General features: G+C 36.5%; 2 protein-coding genes across 2 annotated transcripts in view; one reads left to right on the top strand and one right to left on the bottom strand.

Moving 5' to 3' along the window:
* Window positions 1–24,754, bottom strand: part of traf3ip2b (TRAF3 interacting protein 2b) — a 1,379,907-nt gene that overhangs the window by 393,392 nt on the left and 961,761 nt on the right. The gene's annotated exons all lie outside the window — the stretch shown is intronic.
* il17rd (interleukin 17 receptor D) overlaps window positions 1–24,754 on the top strand; it is a 76,368-nt gene that overhangs the window by 46,814 nt on the left and 4,800 nt on the right. Inside the window, exons 4-11 of the mRNA XM_079844699.1 lie at window positions 6,215–6,333; window positions 6,473–6,593; window positions 6,787–6,831; window positions 6,923–7,074; window positions 18,383–18,448; window positions 19,614–19,668; window positions 19,746–19,856; window positions 21,823–22,007. Coding sequence (XP_079700825.1) covers window positions 6,215–6,333; window positions 6,473–6,593; window positions 6,787–6,831; window positions 6,923–7,074; window positions 18,383–18,448; window positions 19,614–19,668; window positions 19,746–19,856; window positions 21,823–22,007 — 854 coding nt within the window. The remainder of the gene's footprint in view (window positions 1–6,214; window positions 6,334–6,472; window positions 6,594–6,786; window positions 6,832–6,922; window positions 7,075–18,382; window positions 18,449–19,613; window positions 19,669–19,745; window positions 19,857–21,822; window positions 22,008–24,754) is intronic.

Genomic DNA, 24,754 nt, shown 5'->3' with positions numbered 1-24,754 from the left:
CACAGGGTCATGGAGGACCAGTGGAGAACCGGCCACAGGGTCATGGAGGACCAGTGGAGAACCGGCCACAGGGTCATGGAGGACCAGTGGAGAACCGGCCACAGGGTCATGAAGGACCAGTGGAGAACCGGCCACAGGGTCATGAAGGACCAGTGGAGAACCGGCCACAGGGTCATGGAGGACCAGTGGAGAACCGGCCACAGGGTCATGGAGGACCAGTGGAGAACCGGCCACAGGGTCATGGAGGACCAGTGGAGAACCGGCCACAGGGTCATGGGCGGCCGAGGCTCATTGATGCACGTTTGGAGTGAAGGCTGGCCCGTGTGGGCCGATCAAACAGACGAGCTACTGTAGCTCAAACTGCTCAAGAAGTTAATGCTGGTTCTGATAGAAAGGTGTCAGAATACACAGAGCATCTCAGTTTGTTGTGTATGGGGCGGCACAGCCGCTGACCAGTGCCCATGCTGACCCCAATGCATTGCATACCTGGGGAACAATTGGCACCAGGTGCATTATGGGAAGAAGGCGTGGCGGCGGAGGCAGTGATGCTTTGGGCAATGTTCTGCTGGGAAACCTTGGGTCCTCCATCATGTGGATGTTCCTTTAACCCGTCCCACCTACCTAAGCATTGGTGAGACCATGTCCAGCCTTTCATGGAGACGGTATTCCCTGGTGTCTGTGGCTCTTTCAGCAGATAATGCGCCGCCACAAAGCACAAATGCTTCAGGAATGGTTTGAGGAGCACAACAGTGAGTTTGAGGCGTTGACTCTGTCTCCAAATTCCCCAGATCTCAATCCAATCGAGCATCTGTGGATGTGCTGAACAAACAAGTCCGATCCATGGAGGTCCCACCTCACAACTTACAGGACTTAAAGGATCTGCTGCTAACATCTTGATGCCAGACAGCACAGCACACCTTCAGGGGTCTAGAGGAGTCCATGCCTCGACGGGTCAGGGCTGTTTTGGCAGCAAAAGGGGGACCAACACAATATTAGGTCATAATGTCATGCATAATCGGTGTGTTTGTGTATATATATACATTTATTAATTGCATCAGATAGATTGCTATATCGCACATATTTATGTATACTCCTCTATATTTGTGTTTGCAATATAAAAAATATTTTTGTCACAAAAAAATAGATTGCTGATCGAGCTGAAAAATAAAGTTGGTCATTTGCTCCCCTCCACTAAAATCAATAACCAGTAGATGGAATAGTTTTGTGTCCCCAAACAGTCCTAAAAAAGAGATTTCAGACTGCGTGTCTGCACTTTCCATTAGCGTGCACAAACCCATAACACAACGCATTTTAAAGTGCATGTGTGCTGCACGGGTGGTTGCACATGCGGGTGATTTATCTCAGTCTATCTCCAGCCTGGAGAGAATGGAAGAGGAGCTCAAAGAAAGGCTCTTCAAAGAGAGTTCCTGCACATCCTGATCAAAGCCGCAGGTTCCCTCCTCCCGGGCCGTATTATTCTTCGGCCCTGACAGTCCCACGGATCCGTCCAAGAGACGGGAATAGATCGGCTCATAGCAGCAATGCTGTGATTTTTGTCCTCGGAGGAATGTGTGTGTGTGTGTGTGTGTGTGTGTGTGTGTGTGGTTGAGAGAAAGACGGGGATGTCCCTTGCTTCCGTCTGCCAGGGCGCTATTGAACTTGGTAATGCGAGCTTTGGCCTGACAAGCGGGACAATGTGGCCTGTTGTTTGCTCGAGGTTAATCCTTTTGACTGGGGCAGGACTTGACACAGCTCAGGTGTATATTAAAGAAACTCAAAGAAGAAAGCCTTGGGTGTGGGGCCTTTTCCTCAAGCACGCTTAAAGGGATAGTTCACCCCCAAAAAATGTAATTCATCATTAGCCGCGTTTCCACTGTTGGGCCAAAAGCGAGTGTGCTAGTGTGTGCCAGGGCCAGTCGCGTTACTACTGTCAATTCCAGGGCTTCATTGAGACTTTTTATATCTTCCTCAGCGGCCAACCCTCATTGGTTCTTGCTAAAGCTCAAACGTGATGCGTAACATGAGAATGAACCTCATTGGTTCTTGTGAAGCTCAAACGTGCTGCGTAACACAAGGATTTTTATTTTTTGGGTGATCTATTCCATATTTTAATCATGCAGGTATGTATGTACCATGAATCAACATCAGAGAACTGTGAACATGACAATTATTTAAATAATAACTTAGTTCGGCCAACCAGTTTCCTGATTTCCCTGATTTAGTTTTTATAAATATAAAATTTGCTAATTTATGTGTGCTCATGAAATGTTAAAAATGCATATTTATAAATTAATATGAACCTAGATTAATAAATGCCAAACAAAAGTATTTTTCATGAATAGTTCATAATGGCAAATGTTCATGAATTGAACCGTAGTGTGTTACCTTACTACCAGTGTTGGGGGTAACGCATTACAAGTAACTTGAGTTACATAATAATATTACTTTTTCCAAGTAACTAGTAAAGTAACGCATTATTTTTCAAATTTACAACAAAATATCTGAGTTACTTTTTCAAAATAGTAACGCAAGTTACTTTTTCACATTAATTTGACTGACAGCTCTCCTGCCCCCATGTTGAGAAAAATAAGTGCCGAGGCGTGTGTGTGAACATGAGGGTTATTGTAGTTCTAGACTAAATGTGAGCATTTATTTATTTCACTTGCACAATAAAGATTCTGTCCTCCTCAAAATAAATAAAATCAGTCAAATGCAAAATCTGAATATTATGCAAACCTCCAATAATTAAATGTTAAATAAAACAACTATTTTTATGCATTTAATCTACCTTTATATTTAATTTACCAATGTCTTGCTGCTGATCTTTGATGATGAAAATGACTAGATTTTTTGCATATCTCCTGCATCCTATTCTACCATTATCCAGAATGGCAGCAGAGCTGCGCCCTCTACTGTTCATGCGTCAATTTGCATTTTTACCTCAGCCTGAGGCTTATTATTTAAATTTTGGTATGAAGAGGTCTTTACAAAAATATAACTTTTTTTGTTATAAAAAAAAACAAAAACAAGCCCAGCCCAGGTGAGAAAAAGTAACGCAAAAGTAACGTAACGCATTACTTTTCTTAAAGGGTTAGTTCACCCAAAAATGAAAATTCTGTCATTAATTCCTCACCCTCATGTCGTTCGACACCCGTAAGACCTCCGTTCATCTTCAGACACAAATGAAGATATTTTAGTTGAAATCTGATGCCTCTGAAAGGCCTCCATTGGCACAATGCACGGTTCACTCTCAAGACCCTTAAAAGGTACTATTGTAGTTATTAGTAGAACCACTGTAGTGAGATGGACTTTGTAACGACGTCTTAAGTACCTTTTAAGGGTCTTGAGAGTGAACCGTGCATTGTGCCAATGGAGGCCTTTCAGAGCCATCAGATTTCAACTAAAATATCTTCATTTCTGTTCTGAAGATGAACGGAGGTCTTACGGGTGTCGAACGACATGAGGGTAAGTAATTAATGACAGAATTTTCATTTTTGGGTGAACAAACCCTTTAAAAAGTAACTAAGTAACTCAATTAGTTACTTTTTAAGGGAGTAACGCAATATTGTAATGCATTACTTTTCAAAGTAACTTTCCCCAGCACTGCTTACTACTAGTAATATTAAAGGAACCCCGCTGAGGGAGTGATATAAAGCGAGAGCGCACAACCAGTTCCACAGCTTTTTTTCACCTTCAGTCGTGTTCTTGAAGGTTGTGTGATGGGACGGCTCTCTCTTGATGTTATCTGAAGGCTGGCGGAGGTGTGGAGTTACACCCCGGCACAAAGGCTGAGCTCTCTCCGGCTGCTCCCGCCGCGGTAATCGGAACCACACGGAATGTGTGCGGGAGCTTTTTCTTCTGCCCTCTTCCCTCTGCAACTGATAAGACAGAAATCTAATTAAAAGCGAGGCAGGCTGGCACACTTTGAAGGGCACGGGAACGCGCCGCTGGCACGCATGCTCCCGTCCCCTCGCTGTGCTAAATGCCTCCTCTCTTTCTTCAGGGGTGCTAATAAAAAAAATAAAGACCAGGAAAGGAAGATTAAAAAAGGAAGATAAATGCCTTTTCCAGTCCTGGAAGTTTATGGCGGGACTTAAGCCAGTTTGAATTTGCACTTGGGATTCATGCTGTAAAGTCGGACTGTACAGCTGTCTACTCACATTTTCATTCGAAATTGTAAAAAACGTGTTAAAAATAAGATGCAAAGGGATATGTTTTGAAATAGTAATTTGTGATGTCACAACCATGAGCTCATTATCATATGACCGCCCACTTTTACATATTCAACGCTTCACCCTGATGTTGAACAACATGAATTGCAGCAGTTAACTGAGAATCTTAAAGGCACTGTAGCAAAAACGTTTATTCAGATCAGAAAGGATGGAAAATGGCCATAAAAAGCTACATTTATATTTTTAGGGCAATAAACCTTGACTAACATGATACATCAAATACAAAATAAATCAAGATGCAGCAATTTGTCCCTTTTAATGCTTTTAAAAATGTGATCTAAACTTGAATTGCAGCAGTTAACTGAGAATCTTAAAGGTACAGTAGCAACAAAAGCCTGTTTAATCAAATCAGAAAGGATGAAAAATGGCCATAAAAAGCTACATTCACATTTTTAGGGCAATAAATCTTGACTAACATTATACACCAAATCCAAAAAACAAACAAAAAGTCCCTTTTAATGCTTTTTAGGATGTGATCTATTCTATAAACTTGAATTGCACCAGTTAACTGAGAATCTTAAAGGTACAGTAGCAACAAAAAGCCTGTTTATTAGACCAGAAAGGACAGAAAATGACTATTAAAAAGCTACATTTACATTTCTTGCGGCAATAAACCTTGACTAACAATATAAATCAATTCCAAGAAAAAATAAATGCAAAAATATGTCCCTTTTAAAGCTTTTTAAGATGTGATCTGTTGTATAAACTTGAATTGCACCAGTTAACTGACCGTCTTAAAGGTACAGTAGCATAAAAGGGCAGTTTATTCCTATTAGAAAGGATGCAAAATGGCGATTAAAAAGCTACATTGACATTTTTAGGGCAATACATCCTGACTAACATTATACATCAAATCCAAAAAACAAACAAAAAGTCACTTTTAATGATTTTTTTAAGATGTGATCTATTCTGTACACTTGAATTGCACCAGTAAACTTAGAATCTTAAAGGTACAGTAGCAATAACAGGCAGTTTATTCAGATCAGAAAGCCATTTTTGCGTCAATAAACCTTGACTAACATTATAAATCAACTCCAAAAAACAAACAAAAAGTCCCTTTTAATTCTTTTTAGGATATGATCTATTCTATAAACTTGAATTGCACCAGTTAACTGTGAATCTTAAAGGTACAGTAGCAACAAAAAGCCTGTATATTCAGAGCAGAAAGGACGGAAAATGTCTATTAAAAAGCTACATTTACATTTCTTGCGGCAATAAACCTTGACTAACAATATAAATAAATTCCAAGAAAAAATAAAATGCAAAACTATGTCCCTTTTAATGCTTTTTAGGATGTGATCTATTGTATACACTTGAATTGCACCAGTTAACTGACCGTCTTAAAGGTACAGTAGCATAAAAAGACAGTTTATTCCTATCAGATAGGATGGAAAATGTCCTTAAAAAGCTACATTGACATTTTTAGGGCAATAAATCTTGACTAATATTATAAATCAAATCCAAGATTTGTCCCTTTTAATGCTTTTTAGGATGTGATCTATTGTATAAACTTGAACTGCACCAGTTAACTGAGAATCTTAAAGGTACAGTAGCAAAAACAGGCAGTTTATTCCGATCAGAAAGGCATTTTTGCGTCAATAAACATTGACTAATATTATAAATCAACTCCAAAAACAAACAAAATGTCCCTTTTAATGCTTTTTTAGGATGTGATCTATTCTGTACACTTGAATTGCACCAGTTAACTGAGAATCTTAAAGGCACAGTAGCAAAAACAGGCAGTTTATTCCAGCATTTTTGCGTCAATAAACCTTGCCTAACATTATAAATCAAGTCCCTTCTAATGCTTTTTAGGATGTGATCTGTTATATAAACACTCTTGGCACAATGCAATATGAATTGCTTAATCATTTATTCATTTTCGAAACAGTTGAACAGGTGCGCCGCTGCCATCTGGATTTATATTGTGCTTTTCCATTGTGTGAACCCCTTTATTTCATGCGACCTGTTTGATGTTCTAGGTATTGAACATGTGAAAGGATTCAGAGTGTATCTGGAGGACAAGAATCCCGAGGGAAAACAGTGCCAGCACATGATCCTAAAGGATCCGCGCCAGCTTAATTTCTCTTACAAAACCATTGTGAGTATACGGGGCTGTGCTCAGTGAAACCGAATCTATAGGAATATGGTTTATATCAGAGGAATAATGCACTGGAAAATTAAATGTTATGCTCACATTCATCTGTTTGGCACCATTTTGCATTTTTTTTTCCCAACAGCGGATGAGCTCACAGCCCTTCTCGGGTCTCGCCTTCGAGGCCGACTACATGGTCCGAATCGTGCCGTTTCCAACGTTCCTGAACGACAGCTTCTTCCCTCCATCTTTTCTGCGCACTAACTGTGAGTGTTAGACCCCGGGTGTACATGCACACTGATCTTATTCTGTTCTACCTTTCAAAACAATATTTCATTTTATAAATGTATAAGATTCTGGGACACAAAATGACAAACTACTTATGTTTTACTATCAGCTATAGTGTCATATCCTGGATGTTTAAATCATTTCTCTGCCTTGTTGCTTGCGTTCTCACAGCTTGTGAAGTGCTCCTTGGCCCAGATAACCTCGTCTGCAAACCATGTGAGTTGAAATGCATCAAATCCACTTCATCTGTTGAGCTGTGAAACGGCCTCAAATAAAGCCGGGACTCTTCTTTCTCTTTCCCTGACAGTTTGGAAGCCCAAGATGCTGAATGTTTCTCAGTTGGGATCTAATTTGCATGTAGTGTTTGACCACGCCCCTTCCACGTTCGGCTTCACCATCTACTACCTGTACTACAAGCTCCGACAGGAGGGGCCGTTCAGACTCAAGCGCTGCAAACCTGTGAGCATTTTTTGTCTTCTAGTTGCATTGGAACATTCTGGCACAAATTCATAAACATTTGCATTCAGGTGTTTTTTTGAGATACAAATGTTGAAGTTGTTGAAGGGGTAATTCACCCCAAAATGCCCACTCATGTCATTCAGACTAGTTTATGACGGGAGTTATATCTGTTAGGCTTGTTGTAAAACTGGTCTTTACAGCTGTCTATGGTGTTTCACGATGCTGTATTTCTTTTAAAACGCACATTTTCATTATCTTAATATGCAAAGGAGTATAATTTTATTATCATATGACCACCCAATTTACATATTCAACGCTTTGTCTGGATGAAAAACAACGCAAATTGCACCAGTTAACTGAGAATCTTAAAGGTACAGTAGCACAAATAAAAAGCTGAATTTAGATTTCTGCGGCTATAAACCTTGAAGTATCATTATAAATCAATTCCAAGAAAATTTTTTAATGCAAAATGATGTCTCTTTAATGCTTTTTAGGATGTGATCTATTGTATAAACTTGAATTGCACCAGTTAACTGAGAATCTTAATACAGTAGCAAAAACAGGCAGTTTATTCCTATCAGGAATGGTGGAAAATGGCCATAAAAAGCTACATTTACATTTTTGTGGCAATAAACCTTGACTAATATTATAAATCAAATGCAAAATGTCACTTTTAATGTTTTTAAAAATGTGACATAAACTTGAATTGCACCAGTTAACTGACTATCTTAAAGGTACAGTAGCAAAAAGAGTCAGTTTATTCCTATCGTAAAATGGTGGAAAATGTCCATTAAAAAGCTACATTTACATTTGTAGGGCAATAAACCATTATACCATTATATTTGATGTATAATGACTAACATTATACATCAAAACCAAGATAAAACAAGATGTAGCAATTTTGATATAAACTTGAATTACACCAGTCTTTAAAGGTACAGTTGCAAACAAGCCTGTTTATTCAGATCAGAAAGGATGGAAAATGGGCATAAAAAGCAAAATTTACATTTTTAGGGCAGTAAACCCTGACTAATGTTATAAATCAAATGCAAAATGTCACTTTTAATGCTTTTTAAAATGTGATCTAAACTTGAATTGCACCAGTTAACTGAAAATCTTAAAGGCACAGTAGCAAAAACAGGCAGTTTATTCAGATCAGAAAGGACGGAATATGGTCATAAAAAGCTACATTACGAGAGGTTCCGGTGATGGCGTAACGAGATAGACGTGTTTGGTGACCGCTCTCCGAGATTGATGGAAATACCCACCAAAACTCGATTTTATATTATTCATTATTAGAATAAGTTAAGTATTGGAGTGGGGTTCAAAACATTAAAGGCCAAAAGACGCAAAATGCCCAAAGGAGACAAAGCAATATCCGCGACAAAAGCTAGCAACGTAACCGAGCACGCTAACACGAGCCCGGGCGGAGCTAGCAAAACTTCGAGCGCTATATTGGAAGCAATAGAAACGCTTAAATCCGAACTGAAGGAGGACAATGTCAAACTGAGAAAGGACATCAACACCTTGAGACAGGAGATGGGTAATAAACTTGACAACTTGACGGAGGAAATGAGAGGTTTGACTGAAAGAATGGAAGAAGCTGAGAATCGCGTGGGTCGTGTTGAGGACATGACACTGGATTTGACCGAAGCGCTGACTGAAAGCATTAAGCGACAGAGGAGAATTGAAAACAAATTGACCGATCTCGAATCCAGATCCCGAAGGAACAACATTCGCATTTTCGGGGTAGGAGAAGGAGAGGAAGGGAAATCAGTAACGCAATTTGTGACAGATTTCCTGAAGCGCGAGTTACCTCTGCCAGCGGATTTGGATCTGAAAATTCAGCGAGCCCACCGAGTCTTTGCAGCCAAGCCTCGACCCAATAATAACCCGAGACAAATTATAGTCAATTTCCAAGAATACACTACTAAAGAGATGGTCCTCAAAGAAGCCTGGAAAAAGGGACGCATTCAGTCAAATGGGAGAAACATTTATTTTGACCATGACTATGCAACTGAGATCGTCCAAAAACGCATGGCTTATCAAGAGATTAAGAAAGTGCTGAAGGAAAAAGGTGTACGTTTCCAAACACCCTACACGAGTATACGAATCCATTGGGAGAGTGGCGTTGGAACATACAGCAGCGCACATGAAGCTGGGCTGGACTTGCGGAAGCGTGGCTTTGAAGTGGAGGTGCCGACAGCGGCTACGGAAGGAGTCGCTATGGAGACTCGACTACAGAGGTCCCTGGGATGGCAGCGGGAGGCGCGTCCTCGGCGAGAGCACAGCTCTACTTCACAGAGGGCAAAAGAGAAACTGATGGAGTTTCAGAGAAGCGGGAAAAAATGACTGATTATTAGCGTCTGCACCATTGACACAGGAAGGCCTTTGCAATTCAGTGGACTGGAGGAGAGGTACCAGAGAAGGAGTTAGAACGTTGGACACTTAGGATGGAAGCAATTTCCAAACCTTACATAGGGCCCTCCCCTTACCGGGGACACTACCCTAGGCCTACCAACGGGGCCCAGTTGGGAGAGACATTTTTCCCCTTGAGTTGGAGCCACAGGTATCCCCTGTATTATTGTTCTTGTTTATTTTATTTTTCAAACTCTTATGTTCTCGTTCTTAGTTTCTGTTCACTTGTGGGGTCTACAGCATTAATATACTCAGGGCATGAGTAGGTCATGTAAACTGAAAGTTGAGACAATAAATGTAAACGGCCTGGGCAACCCGATAAAGAGGAGCAGGGTGTTAACGAAATTGAAAAGGGACAAAATGCAAGTGATATTCATACAAGAAACTCATATGTCAAATGAAGAACATGAGAAATTTAAAAAACTTGGTTACATAAATTCCTTTTATAGCTCGTACAAGAATAGCAGAAGGAGAGGAGTTATTACCCTAATTTCGAACACTGTTAACTTTGAAATGATTGAGGATTGTTCCGATAAGTATGGCAGATATGTGATTGTTAAAGGGAGGATTGACAATACTGTTGTCACATTAGTGAATGTGTATGCACCGCCTGAGGAAGACAAAACATTCTTTAACTTATTGTTTGACAAAATAACAATAATGAGTGAAGGGATTTTGATATGTGGAGGAGATTGGAATACAATTTTGAATTATACTAAAGACACAACAAGTACTAAAAGATATAAAAACATTAAATCCAAGAATCTTAATATTCTAATAAAAGACGCAGGCCTGTGTGATGTCTGGAGGGATCTGCATCCATCAGAGAGAGACTATTCACATTATTCAGCAGCTCATAAGGTACATTCAAGGATTGACTATTTTCTGATGAATACTAAAGATAGACACCGGGTAATAGACTGTGAAATCGGAATAGCAGATGTGTCAGATCACAATGCTATATACTTAACCATATATCTTGATAATCCAAACAAAACAACATTATGGAAAATGAATGTTAATATTCTTAATAATGAAACTGCGGTGCAAGAAATCAAAAAAGAAATTCAGGACTGTATAGCCAATAATAAGGATGAACAAATAGAGCCAACAATATTATGGGACACAGTTAAAGCAGTGATGAGAGGAAACCTGATTTCAAGGCTAGCTCACATTAAAAGAAAGAAAAAACTATTACAGGCTGAATTAGAACAAAAAATTAGAAAACTAGAAAAACAACAGCATACAGATAAGAGTGAAAAATTGGCTGAAATTATAAAAGGAATTAGAAAACAATTATCTGGCATGGCAAATGATGAGACTGGAAAGAAACTGAGATTCACAAAACAAATATTTTATGAATCAGGTTCCAAAGCTACTAAAATACTAGCAAAACGATTAAGATCACAGCAATTAAGGAACTCAATTAACAAAATCAGAGACCCAGAAAGTAAGGACATAAAATATGAACCTGAAGAAATCAAAAATATATTTTATAATTATTATAAAACTCTGTATAATCAATCAGAACAAGTAGATAGAAAAGAAATTGAAGATTATTTAGCTGAATTGGATCTCCCCTCCATAGGAACTATTCAAAATGAATCATTAAATACACCCATTACCAAAAAAGAGCTTGATAAGGCTATCAGTAGATTGAAAAGCAATAAAAGCCCAGGGAACGACGGCTACCCTAACGAATGGTACAAAGTTTATAAAGAAGACCTTGCCCCTCTATTATTGGATTCATTCAATTGGACACTCAAACATGCAATATGTCCACCCTCATGGAAAGAGGCCATGATAACAGTCATACCAAAGGAAGGTAAAAATAAAGAGTTATGTGAGTCCTATCGTCCAATCTCCATTTTGAATGTTGACTACAAATTATTCACGTCTATAATCGCCAGAAGATTGGAAACCTTCCTCCCAGATCTGATAGATGAGGACCAGACGGGATTTATAAAAGGTCGCCAAGTGCAAGATAACATCCGGCGCACATTACATATAATCCACGAAGTCAATAGGCAGAGCACCCCTACAGCCTTAGTAAGTCTTGACGCGGAAAAGGCGTTTGATAGAGTCAGCTGGAACTTTCTTTTTGCGGTTCTGAAAAGAATGGGTTTTGATAAAACTATCATTAAATGTATACAGGCCCTGTATGATAAACCAGTGGCTAGAATTAAAATAAATGGTGACTTAACAGACAGATTCGAGCTCTTCAGAGGGACAAGGCAGGGATGTTGTCTGAGTCCTTCCCTATTTGCCTTGTTTATAGAGCCTTTGGCTCAGTATATAAGACAAAGTAAAGAATTTAAAGGAGTCACAGTCGCTAAGGATGAACATAAGATAGGTCTCTTTGCAGATGATATCATAGTATATCTCAGCAATCCTGATTATACGTTTCCTAAACTTTTAATGTTACTAAAAGACTTTGGAAAGAAATCTGGGTATAAGTTAAACATTTCAAAGACCCAAGCCCTTTGTATAAAATATAGACCAGCTGACTCAATTAGACGATCATACAAATTAAAATGGGATTCAGGAAAAATAAAATATTTAGGTGTTTATCTGACTAGAGAACTAAACACATTATATGAGGCTAATTATAGTACAATTAATGAAGCTATACAAAAGGATTTGACAAAATGGGCAACACTAGTAATGGATCTAAGTTCAAGGATAGAGGTGATAAAAATGAATGTGTTGCCCAGATTATTGTACTTATTCATTTCACTGCCAATTTGTATACCAAATACTCAATTTGGTAAATGGGATAAACAAGTGAGTAGATTTATCTGGAAGGGGGCAAGACCAAGGGTGAAGCTTAAAACTCTACAGCTAGAGAAAAAAAGAGGAGGACTTGCTCTTCCAAATTTTAAAGAATATTTCCTAGCTGCTCAGTTGAGATATATAGTTTATTGGTGTTCGTCAGAATATTACTCCAAATGGAAACACATTGAGCTTAACTATGGAGCATGTCAACCACAAACGAGACTGGGTGAGAAAGCATCTACCCAACCGACAGAACCAAATCCTATAGTAGATAAAACAATCAAGATCTGGTGGGATGTAGTGAATAAATACAAAATGGAGGGGGAATGCAAATTGTTGATCTGGCCATTGCACTCTCTAAAATTCAGAAGTGGTCAGATGGACAGAACTTTTACAAGATGGACTGACAAGGGAATCACTGCAGTGTGTACATTAACAGATGGGAAAAAGTTTAAATCTTTTGAAAACTTAAAAAGGGAATTTGACCTGGAAAACTCTGATCTATTTAGGTATTTTCAACTAAGACATTTTTATAATACAGACATTGAAAATCACCTTTCTCAAGAGGGCAGTGAATTAATAGATATGATCGCAGGGGCATACAGACATTTACCTTCAAAAATTGTATCCAAGCTGTACAAATGTTTGCAAAATTGTAATAGATCTGACTCATTATATATAAAACAGAGATGGGAAGCAGAACTGCAACTTAAACTGTCAGAGAATGATTGGCATTCGATCTGTCTTCTGCAACACACTTCTACTAGCTCCAGACAATGGAGAGAATTTGGCTGGAAGAATTTGGTGAGATACTTTATTACACCCCTCATTAAAAGTAAACAGTTAAAAATCCCCCAACATTGTTGGAGACTCTGCGGGGATGTCAATGTCAATCATTCCCATGTATTTTGGACATGTACAAGAGTCCGCCCCTATTGGGAATCTATTGTAACAGAAATGGAGAAAATTTTTGGTTACAAAATACCAAATGATCCACAGACTCTGTATTTAGGCCTGTTAACTAAAGATGTTATTAGAAGAGAAGACATTTACTTATTCAAAGTGATGCTGATAACAAGTAAGAAAGTTATAACGAGGAATTGGTTAAAAAGTGAGCCTCTGAGACTGGACCAATGGAGGAATATCATGGAGGAAATCTTTACAATGGAAAAAATTACTTATGACCTGAGACTGGAAACACAAAAATGTAAACTACGATGGTTGAAATGGACTTATTATGTAACTCACTGAAATGTATGAAACAAATGGGAGACTTGTATCTGTAGTACCCTACCAGTTGTTATTTTATTTTGTTCTCTGTGAAAATTTAAAAATGCAAAAATAAAAAGTGTAAAAAAAAAAAAAAAAAAAAGCTACATTACATTTTTTTTTATCAATAAACCCTGACTAATGTTATAAATCAAATCCAAGATTTGTCCCTTTTAATGCTTTTTAGGATGTGATCTATTCTGTATACTTGAATTGCACCAGTTAACTGACCGTCTTAAAGGTACAGTAGCAACAAAAGCCTGTTTATTCAGATCAGAAAGGACAGAAAATGTCCATAAAAAGCTACATTTATATTTTTAGGGCAATAAACCTTGACTAACATGATAAATCAAATACAAAATAAAACAAGATGCAGCAATTTGTCACTTTTAATGCTTTTAAAAATGTGATCTAAACTTGAATTGCAGCAGTTAACTGAGAATCTTAAAGGTACAGTAGCAACAAAAGCCTGTTTAATCAGATCAGAAAGGACCAAAAATGCCCATAAAAAGCTACATTCACATTTTTTTGTCAATAAACCTTGACTAATATTATAAATCAAATCCAAGATTTGTCCCTTTTAATGCTTTTTAGGATGTGATCTATTGTATAAACTTGAATTGCAGCAGTTAACTGAGAATCTTAAAGGCACAGTAGCAGAAACAGCCTGTTTATTAAGATCAGAAAGGGTGAAAATGCTGTCTTTTTTCAGTAAAGAGGAGTGTTTTGCATCATTGGATAACTGTAATTGTTTGCATACTCTGTCAGCGCTGAAGCTTTGCACACACACACACACACACACACACACACACACACACACACGGAGAGATGTGTCTGCAGCTCTGGCTTGAAGTGAGATGTTCAGGGTTAACGCTCTCAGCAGCGTGTAATGATCTTCCCAGACAGCTGGAATAATATATGGTGTTGTCTGTTGAATGGGCTGCAGACCTGAACCTCACGCCACACGGGAGACGTGCGTGTTCTGCTGCTCTCCACGCTTTGGTTGGGATGGAAACGGAAATGTAAAGTCCTGAGTGCTTTCACAGCAGCTCTTCGTCACATAGAAACTGTGCTGGGAGTTAGAAGACATGCTATCTGTCTTTCTGTTTGGATAAAGACATGTTTTTTTGTGTCTTTGGGTTCAGGACTAACTCTCTTAAAGGGATAGTTCAGCCAAAAATGAATTTACTCATCCTTGTGTAATTTCAAACGCATTTGACTTTCTTCTGTGAAACTCAAAAGGAGAAATGCTGATCTTTTCATTACAGAGACATTGAGTCGAATGGGGACTGATGCTGTTACACTCCAGAATAATGTGAAGAATAGCCTTTTGAAGCCAATATGACAAGTAATAAATACTACTACTAGATATAATACTTATTACTAATAATTTTTATTATTTGTATTATCATTAATTATAATAAAGAATACGTATGACTACTACTACAATTATTATTAATAATTATTTATTGATTTATTGTTTCATTTTTTATTATTATTATTATTAGTAGTAGTATTTATTATTTTTTGTATTTATAATATATTGTATATATTTTATAAAATTATAATTATAATAATAATATTTGTTTTATTATTATGAATTATTATGTCTATGATTATTATTATTATTAGTGGTGGTATTTATTACTTATTATTTAATAATAATAATCAATAGTAATCAATAATAAGTAATCAATACAACTACTACTAAAATTATTATTAATAATTGTTGTTATTATTATTTTATCTATTATTTATTAAAGATGTAGTAATTTATTATAATAATAATAATAATAATAATAATAATAATAACAACAACAATTGTTATTATTTATTATTGTATATATGAAAATTATTATCATTAGTGGTGGTAGTAGTGGTGGTATTTATTACTTAATATTTAATAATAATAATAATAATAATAATAATAATAATAATAATAATAATAAATAAATAATTAATTAAATAATTAACAAGTAATAAATGACTACAACAAAAATTATTAATACAAATAATTATAATGATTAATTATAACATATGTTATTATTAGTAGATCATTAGTAGTAGTAGTAGTAGGGGTATTTATTACTTAATATTATTATCTATTATTATTATTAATAATAATAAATATGACTTCCACTAAAATAATAATAATAATTTGTATTATTATTAATTATTATTATTATCATTTATTATTAGTAGTAGTGGTATTCATTACTTAATATTATTTAATATAATAATAATAATAATAATAATAATAATAATAATAATAATAAATAGGACTACTACTAATAATACTAATAACTAAGGACTAAGTTAACTAAGGACTAATAATAATTATTATTATTATCTAGTAGTAGTAGTAGTAGTAGTAGTAGTAGTAGTAGTAGTAGGGGTATTTATTACTTAATAAATTAATAAATAAATAAATGACTACTACTAAAATAATAATATTTTTTATTATTATTTATTATTATTCATTATATATTATTATTAGTAGCAGTAGTAGTTGTATTTATTATCATTATTTATTCATTATTTAGTATTTTTATTATTAATAATAATAATAATAATAATGACAATTATTACTTATTAATTATTATGATTGATTATTGTTATTATTATTATGAATTTTATTTGTTCAAACCTTTGCTCAAACCTAAAATAATTCAAGCAAATTAAACACAATGAATTCACCAAATAATGCAATAAGAACAAATGCAGATGAATAAACAGCAGAAAGAAACACTCCATGTTTAAATATGGAAGTTGTGTTGTGTGTTTTTGCTCATTTTGTGATCTCTCCTGTGCGTCTGTATCTGATGCCGTGCTGAAATCACAGTGCTGGGCTTCATCTTGAGCTTTTATTATCTCAGGTGTTTCATGTTTGTGTCATTTTGGAACATGACCCGGTTCTTTTGAACCATATTTTTCCACATATTCTTCCTATTAAAGGGTGTAAAAGCATTGTCCTGGCTCTTTTCAGAAGAGCGCAGCGCTGGTATCTCTGTAGCCGGGCGGCATTGTTTGTAGCAATAATAGAAGGAGGTGAAATCTGAGGTGTGCGACGCCACCAACGGGGGATTCCAGACTTCAGACACTCCACGGATCTCTGTGAGATCACCGTTAGGATTTCAGTTTCCCACCATTGCTTTACAAGTGACCGTTCCTCTTCATGAATGCATCCGGGGGATTGATACAGCAGCTCTGCGTTAACAGAGAGCATCAGCAAACCTGCAAGTCAACATGAAATGTAATGTTTACCTTAGGGAAAAGTGACCGGGTCAGCTGTTTATTTAGCATGTTCTAGCCTTGTTCTCTAAGTAATGGGTATTTATTAGAAAGACAGTTCAGTGCTGATGTGTGAAATAGATGAAGTCATGATAATAGGACTGATTCTTAAGCCGGATATCAAGTGATAGACAAATAGTAGGAAAGTGTTTAGAAATGCATTTTAACCTCTTAAACTCTGCGGACCCTGTACAGGGAATGACATCATCAAGTATATACTTTAAATGTTAAATGTCTGTGGAGGAGCTCTGACCCCATTTGAAAGCTTAGAGTCTCTACTTTCTGGAGATATGCATCACTTTGGCATTTGTTTTACACAAAGTAACTTATTTACACTAAGCTACTCTGCGGCCATTTCCGCCTGGATTTGGCCGACCCAAATTGAAAAGCTTCCCATACACACATACAGTGTCTCTAAATACACAATTTTGGTGTTATTTTACAGAAAACCCTTTGAAGTTACTTAAAGCACTGCTAAAAGTGATAAACATTTAAGTATATGTTGTCTAACCCCCCCCCCCCCAAAAGGTGCTTTTTGATTTTTTTGGGGTTATAAATTCATTTTTGAAAGTGTGCTCTAGCACCCTGCGGACAGTTTGGGCTGTTTCCACTAGATGGCAGCAAATACTGGACACGTATTTTGTCTGTATCATGTATGAAAGATTTATTCAAATGGATCTGAATGGAGAAATACGACCCCCCCACCCCCCATATACAGTGGTATAAATGCAATATCCCTAAAATGTCATTTTACAGAAAACCCTGAAATTACTTAAAACACTTCTGAAAGTGATACATATTATAGTATTAGTTGTGTGTGATATAATAAACATATTAAGTATTTTAAAAACAGACAAATAAAATAGGCGTTTTAGATTTTTTTGTTATAAACTAATTTTTAAAAGTGTATCAGGCCCTGTGGGTTCTAGCACCCTGCAGACAGTTTTGGCTGTTTCAAGCATATCTCAGCAAAAACTGGAAAAAATAATTTAATGACACCGGGATATTGCATTTATACCACTGGGGGTCCTCCCTTCAGATCCATTTGAATAAATCTTGCATACATGTATTTTTTACAGTATTTTCTGGAATCTAGTGGAAACAGCCCAAACTATCTGCAGAGTGCTAGAGCACACAGGGTTACACACTTTCAAAAATGAATTTATAACCAAAAAAATCAAAAAGCGCCTATTTTTTGGGGGGGGGGGGGGCGGGGGTATTACAGCTCAGACAACATATACTTACATGTTTATCACTTTTAGCAGTGGTTTATGTAACTTCAAAGGGTTTCCTTTAAAATGACACGAATTGTGTATTTAGACTGTATGTGTGTATGGGAAGCTTTTCAATTTGGGTCGGCCAAATCCAGGTGGAAATCCCAAAAATGGTCCCAGAGCATAAGTAGTTAAAAGTTGGTGCCAGTTATTCATTTATGCACAAAAGACTAATATACTGTATAAATGTGATTTAATCCAATATATTTTCAGCGCACAGTACATTGCATGTAATTTAACATAAAATGCATTAGATATTGATGTAGAAAATGTGTTTGCAGGAGCAAAATGGCCCTAAAACAACATGCGTTCTACAAGACGTCACTCCAGGAACGTATGCAATAGAGGTAAGAGCGTTAATTATATCATATAAAATGAGTTTCATTTAACCCTCTGGTGCTCTTCAGTCATTTCTGACCGGAACATTTTCTGTTTTGAAATTGAAAAAATCACTGCTTCATCGGAATGATATGAAACTTGGTGACTTTTCTAGCATTAGGTATGTAAACACACAAAAAAAATTGGGGTCATGATTCGAGCATAATAATTGGTCGGGGAAAAAAATTTAGCGTTCATTGTCTTCGGTCATAAATGACCGACCATAGGAAATTAATGGGAAATTGGCAAAAACACAAAAATTCTCAGAATATTTGTGTACAATCTACAAATCGGCCACAATGCTGAAAAAAAGTACACAGCAGTAAAGGGGTGACACTCTAAAACATCAAGAGTGTTATATTGACACATCTACTCACACACACACGCACACTTATAAACACACAGACACACACACCTATGAAAAACTGAACCTATGAACCACATTTTGAATTTTTAAAGGTATGTAAACACACCAAAAAATTGAGGACATGATTCGAGCATGCTAAGTGGTTTTAAAAAAAAATACTCCCACTTGTGCTCTACGGTAAAACATGACCACCATAGGAAATGAACGGGAAATCTGCAAAAACACACATTCACAGAAAAAAGTCTATATTTCTAACAACAAAAAAATCTAAAACTTCTTTGAGATTTTTTAAAAATATATTCAAATCCATCAACAAAAAAAAAATCATTAAATGTGTTCAAAACAGAACTAGGGAATTCTCACGCCTCTCCATAGAGACCTCTAGTGAATACACCCATGGTTTCTTTTTATGATTTCTTAAATAATTCCAAAAGAGGTGCTAATCTGCCTTCAAAAAAATTATTTTGAAGGCCTAGTCTCTATTTTAACCTGAAATACTGCAATAATTACAACAAAAAAAATTGTATAATTTTGAATGGCAAAAATAGACCATAAATATTTCATAAATATTAAGAAAAACCATCAAATCATCTCAAAATACAAAATTAAAAAGAAAAAATATTATTGAAGAAAAATAAATTGCATTGGTTTCACTGGGGTGGAGGAAGTTACATTTTTAGGTGTCCGGGTAACCCCTAAATGAAGAGCACCAGAGTGTTAAACCCTTCCTTGAAGTGGAACTAAGCGAAACGCTCTTATTCCTGCAGCTTCGCGATGACAGCAACACAACCAGAAAACAGACGCAGTACCACGTGAGCCAAGGTAAAAGGACTCTTCTGAAGAAAGGTGAAGCCTGGGCTTTTTGCACATTTAGCTGATGTCGTTTGTGTTTGTCGCAGTGCATTCCCCGTGGGCCGGACCCATCCGCGCCATGGCCATCACCGTCCCGCTGGTCATCATGTCCGCCTTCGCCACCCTCTTCACCGTCATGTGTCGCAAGAAACAGCAAGGTGCGTGTCCGTCATTAGCTAGAGTCTCCGGTTTCCTCGCAAACTTGCTTTTGTCCAGTGTCTGTAAAGCGATCTCTGTAATCTCACGGCATTGACGAGGATTAATGGATGATGGAATCTAAGCTCTGGCTGTTCCAGACAAAAGAAACTCCTGTTAGTGTGCAATGCATGTGTTTGTATGTAATTACATGTCTGTGTCCTTCAGAATAGCTCACATAACTTCTGTTTTTAACCGCTTTTAGCTGTATTTTGAGGCTTTCCGTATTTCACTGTTATACGGCAGGGGGCGCTATTACACATCTTCTGAAAGAGTACAGAATCTCCTGATCAAAGCACAGGCGAAAAAAGCAGAAACAAGCGATATCACATGTAAGCAGATGCATAAACTATATTGCCAAAAGTATCGGGTCGCCCCTCCAGATCACTGAGGTCAGGTGTCCAATCACTTCATGGCCACAGGTGTATAAATCAAGCACTAGTGCAGACGCTTCTACACACATTACACTCTCAGGAGCTCAGAGAACTCAAGCGTGGGGCCATGATCAGTGGCCACCTGTGCAATAAGTCCAAATATTATACTAAATATTCCACACTCAACTGTTAGTGGTGTTATAACAAAGTGGAAGCAATTGGGAACAACAGCAACTCAGCCACGAAGTGAAAAACACAGAGCGGGGTCAGCGCATGCCGAGGGTCACAGAAGTCGCCAACTTTCTGCAGAGTCAAGAGCTCCAGACCTCCAAACTCCTGTGGCCTTCACATGAGCTCAAGAACAGTGTGTAGAGCTTCAGGGACTGGGTTTCCATGGCCGAGCGGCTCATCCAAGCCTTACATCACCAAGTGCAATGCAAAGTGTGGGATGCAGTGGGGTAAAGCGCGCCACCACTGGACTCTAGAGCAGTGGAGATGTGTTCTCTGGAGTGACCAATCACGCTTCTCTGTCTGGCAATCCCATGGACGAGTCTGGGTTTGGCAGTTGCCAGGAGAACGGGACTTGCCTGACTGCATTGAGCCAAGTGTAAAGTTTGGTGGAGGGGGGGTTATGGTGTGGGGGTTGTTTTTCAGGTGTTGGCCTTGGCCCTTTAGTTCCAGTGAAAGGAACTCTTAATGCTTCAGCATACCAAGACATTTTGGACAATTTCATGCTCCCAACTTTGTGGGAACAGTTTGGGGGCGGCCCCTTCCTGTCCCAACATGACTGACAAGTGCACAAAGCGTCGCTCCATAAAGACATGGATGAGCGAGTTTGGTGTGGAGGAACTTGAGTCCTGACCTCAACCCGATAGAACACCTCTGGGATGAATTAGAGCGGAGACTGAGAGCCAGGCCTTCTTGTCCAACATCAGTGTCTCACAAATGCGCTTCTAGAAGAATGGTCAGAAATTCCCCAAAACACACTCCTAAACCCTACGGATTAAGTACAGGATGGCATTAAAGTTCATGTGCATGTAAAGGCAGGCGTCCCAAAATTTTTGGCAATAGTGTATGTAAAATAACACAATCATTAAAAATTAAAAAGCATATAAATATTGAAGCTTGCTGAATGAAATGTCGACCCAGGACTGTGAAGCTTTGGGGTGTTGATGGACCTTGTGATGTTTTGATCATCGTTCTGAATCCGATCTGGATATAGTCTTTGACAAAAACATGCGTTTAGCTCAAAATGTTGCTTTTTTATGAAACGTACCCACTTTCAAGCGTTGATTAAAAAAAGAATGCGTGAAGCTAGAATAAAATGTTCTCAGGGCCGTTAAACTTTTGTGAAAATGATCAAAAATGTCTGGCAGCTTTGTTCAAAAGAGTCGAGCTGAACATTTTGCTCTAACATGGACAAATTAGGCTTTACTTTTAGTTCTTTTAGTGCTCTGAAAGGAGTTTGCATCATATGGAAACAATGAATCCACTCGCTACAAATCTGATTTGATCCTGGTTAGATTGACGTGTGTGATCTGGAATTCCTCCGCAGAGAACATCTACTCCCACCTGGACGAGGAGAGCTCCGAGTCCTCATCCCAGACCACGGCTCTGAACGCCGACAGGCCCTGGCCAAGACCCAAGATCTTCATCTGTTACTCCAGTAAAGACTGTCCCAAACATCTCGCCGTCATCCAGAGCTTTGCCTTCTTCCTGCAGGACTTCTGCGGGTGTGAGGTGAGGCTTTTTAAAAAGTAAAAAGTCATTTAGAGTCAGAGAGCAGGTTTGTAATGTGTGCGGATGACGCCCCCTAGAGGCTGAGAAAGATGGGCAACCCAAATTATTCCACAGATATGAATCCAGATGTCAACATGAAATAATATATGTATCCTATTCACTTTATGAATACGTGTTTCTGGTTAGGTGCATGAACGATGATAAACGATGATATAAATACTTCTACAGAAGATGGCTGGACCAGTTGTTGTTGGATGGCTGTGCTCTTTATCAAAACACTTGACCTTGGATATTAATATTGTGCATTTGAAAATGAACACCCCATACCTGTAATAAGAATCGCTTATAGATCTGTTGACATAAGAGAGCTTTGAGGTTATTATTTGCCAAAATAAAAACTTGTATAGTTTAATGTTTGACCGGAAAGAAATTATAACAGCCATAAATGTTAGTATTGTAATTTTATTGTTTCTGTAAAATAAAAATAGTAATTTTGTATTATTATTATTATTAGGCTACTATTATCATTAAATGCTTATTACAGGTTACAAAGGTATTATTACAATAGTTCTTTATTGATTAGTTTTGTTTTTCTCATTTATGATGAATTATGAATATTATTGATATATTTGTTATTGATTAGTTTATTATTAATATTATTATATTTTCATAAAAATGTACAAAGGTATTATTACAAAAGTTGCTTAGTTAATTTTTCGATGATAAATTATGATAATATTTTGAATATTTATATTAATATTAGTAGTAGTAAAAAAAAATTAACAGTAAAAGTTATATAATTCTTTATTGATTTGTTTGTTATTATTAATATTACTAAATGCTTGTTCCAATTTATAATAGTATTATGACAATAGATATACATTTCTTTGATTAGTTTATTATTAATAATATTAAATGTTCATTAAAATTTACAAAGGTATTATTACTTCATTCTTCATAGTTCTTCATTGATTAGTTCAATTTTTCTTATTTAAAAAAGCTGATAAATTATGATAAAATATTTTGAATATTATTATTTTATTAATATTAGTAGTAGTAGTAAATATTTAATTTGACAGTAAAATGGTTATATATTTCTTTGATTTGTTTATTATTATTATTATTATTATTAACTGCTTGTTACAATGTACAATAGTATTATTACAATATATATTTCTTTGATTTTGTTTAGTTTTTCTTATTTAAAAATTGATAAATTATGATAAAATATTTTGAATATTATTATTTTATTAATATTATTATTAGTAGTTCATATTTTATTTGACATTAAAATAGTTATATATTTCTTTATTGATTAGTTTATTAATACTATTAAATACTTTTTACAATGTTAAATTATAAATATTACAATATATATTTCTTAATTTTAAGTTTCTTTTTTTATTTAAATAATGATACACTATTACAAAACATTATGAATATTATTTTATTAGTAGTAGTAGTAAATATTTTTATTTGACAGTAAAATAGTTATATATATATATTATCTTTATTGATTAGTTTAGTTTTTCTAATTTAAATTATGATAAAATATTATTTTGAATTATTATTATTATTATAATAGTAGTAGATATTTATTTGACAGTAAAATAGTAATAGATGTATTTATTGATTTAATATTTATAATTTAATAATCATTGTAATAATAATAAAAAATATGTTAGTAGCAGTTAGAGCTGCAACTAACGATTATTTTTTCTGTCGACTAATCTAACGATTATTTTTTCGATTAGTCGACTAATCTAACGATTATTTTCCCAGATTAATCTTATTATTCTTTTTTACTGATTATTGTATTTCAAAGAGGGTAGTGAATTTGTATATTATTTTAACATGAAATCAATGAATGATGACAATATTAATTGTATTTCAGGAAGGGTAGTGTACATAGTATGCCATTTTATAATGAAATATATGAACACAAGAAGCTTTTTAAACATAATATATAATGATACTATTCATCATAAAATGTATACAGAGTAGGCCTAATTAGGAAAAGTTGTTTACTATAGTAGTTGAGTATGATTTACTTATTGATTTGTGTCAATAGTAAAGAAAATGCACTTGTATTTATCTGCAAAAGGTTCACATACAGGAGCTTTCAGCATAGTTTTAATGTATAACTAGTCGTCTATTTTGAAGATACATGTGCATAAACACTAAAGCTGCCAGAAGTTTTTGCCCAAACTTCAAAGACACATTTAAATGATTAAAGCTAGAGGCATATCTTAACTTTAATGTTACGTTAATCGTGCAAACTACCTACATACAGCAAGTTATTATGCATATGTGTTTGGGACAGAGCGGAACCAGGTCGCATTAACAGGAGATATATGCAGCCCATAATAAATAAAAGCCCGAGACGTACTGGGGTCGGAGAAGAACCCAGGAAAATACCGTCTGTTGCAATACACGCGCCACGGTTCAGCTGCGCGAGAGAACACTGGCAGCAGGGTTGCCAGGTTTACACAACAAAACCCACCCATTCGTTACTCAAAACTAGCCCGAAACAAGCCCAATCGCGTTTCGGGGAGGTTCTCTAGTAAACATCGCGTTCGGGGGGTTAAATATGTGTGTTTTTTTGCTTCAACCCGCGGACATGAGACACAGCCCGCGGCAACAGTGTAGAAGTAGCCCAATTCCGCGGAAAAAAGCGGACTTGGCAACACTGACTGGCAGTGTGAAAGCTCCCGCTCTCCACGCGCACAGCTCCTGCTCTGCCACCG

Source organism: Gobio gobio, assembly GCF_949357685.1.
Source record: "Gobio gobio genome assembly, chromosome: 19".
Classification (NCBI taxonomy): domain Eukaryota; kingdom Metazoa; phylum Chordata; class Actinopteri; order Cypriniformes; family Gobionidae; genus Gobio; species Gobio gobio.
The sequence above is the reverse complement of the archived record's forward strand: the minus strand, read 5'-3'. Positions and strand labels throughout refer to the sequence as shown.